Source organism: Notothenia coriiceps, unplaced genomic scaffold (assembly GCF_000735185.1).
Source record: "Notothenia coriiceps isolate Sejong01 unplaced genomic scaffold, NC01 NC01_scaffold00027211, whole genome shotgun sequence".
NCBI lineage: Eukaryota > Metazoa > Chordata > Actinopteri > Perciformes > Nototheniidae > Notothenia > Notothenia coriiceps.
Genome location: NW_011359912.1, coordinates 685 through 9,385, shown reverse-complemented (window position 1 = coordinate 9,385; position 8,701 = coordinate 685). Strand labels below are relative to the sequence as shown.

Here is an 8,701-nt window from a genome sequence, read left to right as displayed (position 1 = left end):
CTAGCCGCGCTAACGGATATAATGAGCTGTCAAGAAGGTGGAGGAGAGTCCTCTCCAGTCAGACTGAGAGACTGATAACTACAGCTCAGGTGAGGTAAAGGACTGAGTGCTTAGATAGTTAACTTAGTCTAAGTTCTCTGTGGGTCTCAAACGGTTTGGTCACCATTTATGTAAACACATATTTCCATTTGAAGGGGGAATGATTAGTAAAATATGGATGAATAATAAAAAAAATGTTTTAACTAGGTGAAAAAAGGTAAGAAACTCTAAAAACTTGTTGAGAGCTAAAAGTAGTCTTTGCTTCTGCCTCAAAGAGGAGCAGGGGGGAGAGGGGGGAGACGGGTGAGGCTGGTTCAGGAGCCCAGACACACTATGCCATGCTGACTATAAATGAACCAAAAACAAATAAATAAACAAGTTTCAATGTTTTTTCATATTGGATATGGTATGTTATTGGTTATGGCCATGTTCTTATGATTTATTTAAATGTATACAGTTCTGTTTCATATGGGTTTAGTCTCTCTTTATTTCCCCCTCAAAGTGCACCAGATTGATGCATTGAAGTCCAACATTTAAAAAAAAAATCTTACCGGGGGAGCACCCCCCTAGAGGATTTGAGGTCCACCTCCACTTAAAATATGTTCACATGGATAGGTTCCTAAATAGATTTGCACTTTTTTTTTTTTTAAATAGTAACCCATGTCCATATGTTTATTCTGGGGTAGTAGATTAAAAGTTTAGGGCTATCACTGGGCAGCGACGCTGTAAATATTGACAAATAAATCCAGAAAAATGGCACAAAAGAAAACTGGTAGTGGCCTGGCTTGGTGTATAATTCCCAGCCTGACTTATTGTCCCAGTCCGGCCCTGGGCAGTGATGACATATAGAGAGCTTAAATGGGTACAGTGGAAGGCTGTCTTTGTCAGTGGATAGTTTCAGTTTAGGGCCTCAATTGTTTGGGAGGAGAAATTCAGGATAAATTGTGATTTTGGACATGAAGTGTCTGGGGTCATATCATTCGGTTGGATATCATATAGCTTTAACAGCAGACACACAAATACTGAAACACATGTGTTATTATGCAGGGAAGGTTAAGTAAATGTACTTAAGTACAATTTTGAGAGACTTGTAATTTACTTGAGTATTTAAATGTTTAGCTTCTACCCCACTATTATTCAAAGGTAAATAGTGTAATACCTTTAGTTACTTTACTACTACAGATTTGGATGAATTATGTGAAATCTAATCAAGTGTTAAATCAGACTTTAGTTCCACCTGGAGTAAATTCACAAGATATCCTGCAGTATACAAAGTCATTCAAACTAGCTGCACCTTTACCAGCTTTGAGAAAACTTTAATGATCAATCATTATAAAACATATCATATATATTATTCTGAAATGGACCAATCTGCACAATGAATAATTGTGGTACTATATTTGTAAGCTAATACTTTTCTACTTTTACTTGAGTAACATTTCGAATGCAGAGTATTACTGGAACAGAGTATTCCTACACTCTGGTACTTCTACTTTACTCAAGTAAACGATCTGAGTTCTTCTCCAACCTCTGGTCATATCTCATAGAGGGCGTTAGACGCTGTACAGGGACCAGTGTGTGTGGTTTCAGGAGCAGTTTGTTCGGCAGAATATCCACTCACCTCTCTCGCTATGAGGTTCAGGGCATCGTCCTCCGCCGTCGACTTGTCCTTCTTGGTGGACCTTTTCCGTCCTGCGCCCTGAGTCCCCATGTTGTCTCAAACTTCTCCACTCACTGTAGATCAAGTCACACTCCAGAGAAAGCGCAGAATAATCCAAACAGAGCTAGTTGGGGGCTCTCATGAGTCGCTAAAATATCGAGTTAAAGGCGAGCAGACCAAACCGACCGTGTGTAGCAGCGCTTACAGCGTGGGTCATTGTCACACATCCGTTTCTCACTCCTTCCTGTGTTTCTGTCTCGAGCTACACTCAGCTCTGCTTCACACTGACGGGGACTGGCAGCATCTGCCCCACGTGCGCTTCTGATGCGTTTACCTAACAAACTCAGTCAAAGAAAGCGTTCACTGTAGCTTTAAACCTTGTCTGTTTCTGTCTCACATGTATTCACTTAAAACAAACGCCGATAATTAAATACTAAAGTAAGCTGTAGCTAAAACACTGGTATTGTGGTGTGTTTGGCCTCGTGTTTATCTAGCAGCAGTGTGACTCCACCACCTGACGAATTCTCAGCAGGAGACTCGAACCTGTCACTCTGACGAACTTCGAAGCATGTCCTCGATCAAGCTGCCTTCACGTGAGGTCGGATATATAGGTTGCAATAGAAACGTCATTTTGTCAACAAACCACACTGGTTAAGCAGACATTGTAGATCTAAATACGATTAGCTACGGTAACGGTTTATTAATACTACTAATAGGAAAAGCCAACTGATTAAATCTCTCTCAATTTCATTTTAAATTATTGTACTTGCTTGACTTGGACACCCTCGACATCTTTTGGCGAGTGAAACACATGAATGAATACAACAGATGGTAGGTGTGGGTTTGTGTAGCCTACTGTGTGTTTGGTCATTGTAAAGAAGGGGAGAGGAGTCTACAAACATTCAAATAATTAAAACTTGACTAGGCTTACTAACATAACGTAACTTTCTATAGGCTACTCTTAAAACGTTAGCATTACATTAAAAAAACATCTACAAAAAGCGAGAAGAATAACAGTGTAGGCCCTAATTAAAGCACTTTATATGTGTCTATCCTAACCTCTGGAGGGGACTACATGTTCAGGGCTTCAGTTTCAGACAGATATCCCAGCTCTACTCTGTCACACCCCTCTGCTATTTCTAATGACGAGCGAACTCTAAAAACAGTGTTGGGTTTCTTATAGCCAGACAATAGCTCAGTTTGAATAAGAACCAGGTCGATCCCTCACTCTTTATGTAATGGTCCACTATAATGTGTGTGATATATTCAATAGTGAGTTGATAGTGACTTTACTTCATACTTTGTATATCCTGTGGTAACCCTTAACACTGTTGAATAATTTGTAACTTATAATATAGAGAAACCTGTGTGATATTTTCAGTGGTGTAAAGTAACTACTGTAAGTAGATGTACTCAAATACTGTACTTAAGTTTAATTATGCTTATTTTTACTTTTACTTCACTCCATTTATTTAGTACCTTTAGTTACTTTACAGATTTGGATAAATTGATGTGAAATATAATCAACTCTTAAATCAGACTGTATAGTTACACCTGGAGTAAACCACTTTAATGCATCAATAATTATAAAACACATCAAATACTTTATTCTGAAATGGACAATCTGCACAATGACTACTTTAACTATATTTTGATGCTAATACTTTACTTTTACTTGAATAACATTTTGAATGCATGCCACATTAAGTACTTTGTTTTGCGTAGGCACAACTTTACATTTTATTTTGGAAAGGTTTAAAGGCTTACTGGTAAAAAGGTCTTGATGTTATCATATTTTAGCACTAAAAAAGAGAGTTAGAATGCATAGTGAAGGTTCCTTCAAAGTATTGAATCGATGAGACACTTGCATTTAAGCAACTGAATACATTTGCCTAAAGGTTATTTTATGACAAAGTGGTTCCCAGACCATCATATTCGAATTATGTTACCATGGTATTGATAACTGTAATGTCTGGAATGACTGTGCGCACGACACTTTATCATTATCACTGGGCTGTGATAATGCAATGACTCCCTCTTGTGTTGAATCAGTGCCTTGCAAAGAGATAGAGGAAAAACACGAAATTTTTGTGTCCAATTTTGAATGACTTAACCTAAGTTATTTCACCATGCATATATACATTCATATTAAAACATGCTGTAAAATAACACCATACAAAAATAAAGTTTTCCTTCATTAAATGTTGTTAATGAACTGAATGAATATATAACTTCAATAAAAAGACATCTGGCATCTGATAGAAATAACACTGAACTTTGGAAGAAGACCACATTTCTCATCCAGTTTGCCCCCATCAAAAACTCCCCAGTGTAATTTACCAAAAACATGACCATTGGTTTGTCACGGTTGTCCTCCTGTGTTATGTGTAATGAGCATGTTAAGCGTGAGTGCATGTGATGTTTAGCTTACAATGGCCTCGTACGTGTTATAGCTCTGTTGTGGGTGTCTAAAAGGAAGTGAAATTATGGTGTCAGCCTTTTACAAGTTAAGACTGGACTTTGGTTTTACTTTTATTTTCTGTAAAACCAGTTAAAGCTTGCGCAGTCAGACACGGCAGAGAAGACATTACTACATCTCTGACAGAGTTTGGAGTAGTTGTTGCTACAGGAGACGGAGGACTGCTGAATCAGGACTTGAGGACCTTCTGGGACTTTTTACTATCTTGTCCGTCTGTATGTCATGGTTATTACTCTTTTGAAACAAAGTGAACTTTTGATGGGGGAAAAGCTCCCAAAGGTGCCAGGAGACCCCGATCTCCGCAGTGACACTTTGAGCAGACCGATGCGGACCCTCAGGGTTAAGATGGTTCTTCTGGGGGGCTCTGGTGTGGGAAAGTCCAGCCTGGCCCTGCGGTTCTGCAAGGATGAGTTCAGGAGGACATCACCTACTGTAGGCTGTGAGTTCATGACACTTCCAGAGGCAATGATGTATTGGGGGAAAACATATTTATTCAGAAAATAATTAAAATATATATTTTGTGATGTTGTGAAAGTTGTTATTTGCCTTCTTGCTGAAGGTTGGATTCAAAGAACTTAACTATACTCATGATTCCTTAATGGCTTAGCATTCAGCCTGGAAGCAGTGGAAACAGCTAACATGGCTGTAGCTGCAGTAGAAACAAATTCTTAATAACAGCTGTTAAAAGTTTAACCTATTCCAAAATATGTGTATAGCTCAAAAACAACATCCAGTTGTGGTCTCTGTAACTTATGTGTTTAGAATATTTCTCAGCGAGAAACATTAACTTTCTGGAGAAACCACAACTTCTCTTTTAAACCTCAGTTTTTGTACGGACTAAACAAACAAGAGTATTTGTTAACTAACTTCATTGGAGCTTGAAGGCATATTTTTTTCCTGGAAAAAGCCAGACTGGTTGTAAAAAGTGTATCCAGTTTTGATGCTAAGCTAGGCTAATGACTACTGGCTATCGCTTCATAGATCTAAATAATTGATAAAGTTCTCAATTTTTTATTCTTTCTCTAGTTAATGAACTTATTTCCCAAAATGTCAACTTAAATATTTATCATAATTATATAGTTGTATAATTTAATAGTTTGGCATGGCTCTTATATTTGTGATTTTCAACATAGAATCACCAAACAAAATACACACAGTTTTTTTGGCTTTTCAAGTCTTATTTAGATTGAAAGCTGTGACGGTGCTTCCACAAGTGAGACAGAATGTTGCGTTAATAGCTTACAGGTCACCTGTTGTGCAAAATCCACATTTTCATGTCTTTTATACATCAACATGTGTCCCCTCTATGTAAAGACATTCTGAACGTTTCAGGAAAAAAGATTCGCTCACTTTTTGTCCCGATCCATTTATATAAAAACCTGTCTGAAAATGAGCTGATCAGATTTTGGCCACTTTATGATGTCATGACGATTTTTTGGCCACATTATCAGCTGAATCTCCTCCTCTAGCACCATTGTGCTCTTTTTGACCAAATATCCCTAAGAGGGGCGTTGGGAGGTGCTCCTTATTTTTATCTAAAGTAACAGACAGACAATCAGCACTTTGGAAACAGGGCTGAAACAGAGTTATGGCATGCTACAATGGGTGATCTGTTTGCTATTTCGAGCCAAACACTTCAGAGAAATGTTTGTATCCAAGAACTATATTGATGATAAACAGTATAATAGGGGACCTTTAAAGGTCACCTATCATGCTATTTTTAGGCAATAGCATATAGGTCTCAGATATATAAAAAAATAAGTTTTCTCAAAATACCAAACAGATCACCCATTCTAGCCATGCATCATACCCTTCTATTTCAGCCCTGTTACTAAATTGCTGATTAATTAAGCTTAAAAAAATTAAAAAATTGGAATAAAAATAGAGGGCGGAGCTTATGCCTGCTCATGCGGGACCCGGCAGATACTGGGTGTTTCTAAATGTCGAGGAGGCTTGCTTGGTAGCACATGTATCTCTGCGTGAGTTCCTTCAGAAGTGAGGCAAGAATACCTGCTATAGCCTCGGAAAACGAAGAATGGAACAGGCTAGCAAGTGTGCTATCTGTAGGTGTGCGTCATATGAGAGGCCCCGCCTTACATTTTCCGCCAAAGATTTTGGAAATTGGTCCGTGCACAAAGCATTGTGGGGATTTTAAGACCGCGGAGTCAACACATGCGCAGCCTCGAAATTTCCCACAACGAAGTACACCGGCCTTGGTAGAATTCAAGTATCCTGGAAATTGGAACAGTCCTTCGGCGGCACTCGATGACGTATCTTGAAATAGTGGCTCTGGAGCAGCTTTACTCGGGATTGAGAAACACCCATTGTCTAAATGTTGCGGTGATGAAACGCCATATCATGTTCCAAACCACATCAAGGATTATTTCTGAAACAGTATGGAGCTCAAATGCTTTCTCTCTCGCGGGTTTACCACAAGGACCGTACCTTTTATATTCTGCTTCTTTACACATATTCTCTCCAGTACAGCGTTAGCTCTGAGTGTTAGCGATGCTTGCTAATGTGAACACAGACCAAATTACTTCCAAAACACGTGGGGCATTGTTTCTGATACAGCAACGTTTCTGATAGGGCCGTGGGTCCAAATCTGGATCAGCTCCGTTGTAACCCCGTTTTTAGAGATTTGCGCATGGAGGAAAAGAGAGAGGGTTTTATTTTCTGACAGTTTGTGTGTTTCCTGACACACTGGGGCACATCATTATCTATAAAAGACATAAAAAAGTGCATTTTGCACGATAAGTTCCATTAAAATGCGTCAACATGACACGCTAAACGTTGCTGATCTGTGAAGAAATTTGTCCCGGATGATGTCATTGTGCTGTCTGTCCCCCCTCCCCTCCCCCTCAGGTGCATACCTCACACAGTTGGTGCATCTGCGTGAAGCCACTCTTCGCTTTGAGATTTGGGACACGGCAGGGGAGGAAAAGTACCACAGTGTCACCCCCCTTTACTACAGAGGAGCCCACGCTGCACTGCTGGTCTATGATATCAGCAAAAGGGTAACGGAACAGACATCTGACCACTAAAATAACTCATCAACTCTCATTGTTTGGGCTGATGCTCATTACGTTGTTTATCTTTGTGTGTGTTTGTGTCAATAAAGGACACATTTATCAGAGCTCAAGTGTGGCTCAGAGAGCTGGAGAAGCAGTACTTCTCAGGATCCACCGTCCTGTGGCTGGTGGGCAACAAGGGCGACCTGGAACAGCATCGGCAAGTGTCAGCGCAGGTACACACACGGAATAACTCATTTTATCACAGTCAATCAGTCTATAAAATGCTACCATACACTGAAAAAACTGAAATGTTGACTTTAATTAAATGTATTAACAGATTTCACATAACTGTATTAGGTTACATGAAAGCAATAACATTAAGTTCAAAGAAAAATATATACATGTTCAACTTAATATTGTTGCTTTCACCTGACATTTTGTTGACATAATACATTTAATTAAGGTCAACGTTTCTGTTTTTTCCTTTTATATTACAATCTATAACATTCATTGTCATGTGTCGTGGACCACATACAGACGGTTGCAATATTGTGCATAAACCTGCAATGTGTAATATCGTTTTTAATTGCTGCTACTAATTTTTTAGACACAGCTGATTGTCATCATTTATATTCTATTACTAATTTGTGCTTTTCTTCTCTACATTTAATAAGTAAACGTACTCTTTATTATTGCATTACTTCTGTGGCTGCCCAAAACGCTTCCATGAGGAGAAACACGTTGCATTTAAGAAAATTATGCAAATATAAAAACCCAAATGTGCCAAAACACATGCAAATGAAGAAACACCTTCACCAACTTGACAACATATGCGCAGCATTTACTAAAAGAAACGAAATGCTGCAGAGAAAAAAACTCAGCAAGTAGAACAAAAACCAGGGGACACTAACAAGTGATACACACAGCTGGGAGTGCTATAGAGAGCCGAAGTCCCTCCCTTGAAACTCCATGGTCGTTTCTCAATGTTGAGTAAAGCTGCTGCAGAGCCACTATTTCAAGTATACTACGTCATCGCGCTGAATGCTGGGCCAACCCTTTCATGCATAGAGGTCACTACAGTGGACAGCTATTCAAAAGGTGTTTTCTTGTATATGCATTGTTTTTTTGTTGCATAGTTGCACCATCAGCCACTACATAGGACCCTATTGCATCATCCCATACACTGCCCCTCAGTGGAAAGTCAGTGTAAGTGCATGATACATGTCTCTAAACCAAGATGGACGACAGAAAGCCACATGGACCAAGTCACCCATCTATATCTTGCCAATCCTTTTATGGAAAGCGTCCCCTGCAGGTATAAAAAATGTGGTGACATCAAGTAAGAACTAAGGAATCATATAATTCATAAATTATCAAAGTATTGATTTTATGTTTGCAGGAAATCATGATTAACCACCTGTCCACTACAGTGGACGTCATGCATCATTGGCTATATTTCAACTACAATGAATACTGGTACTGCTGCTGCTGTACCCAGGGCCGTCCCTC

General features: G+C 39.2%; 1 protein-coding gene across 1 annotated transcript; it reads left to right on the top strand.

The window, feature by feature from the left end:
* Positions 1-4,261: 4,261 nt before the first annotated feature.
* Positions 4,262-7,425, top strand: LOC104957507 (ras-related protein Rab-17-like; the record flags this gene model as incomplete). The annotated part of the gene is made up of 3 exons (XM_010785144.1): positions 4,262-4,617; positions 7,044-7,195; positions 7,300-7,425. Coding segments are annotated over exons 1-3 (495 nt in total), but the record flags the coding sequence as incomplete, so codon positions are not given.
* Between the last annotated feature and the right edge of the window lie 1,276 nt (positions 7,426-8,701).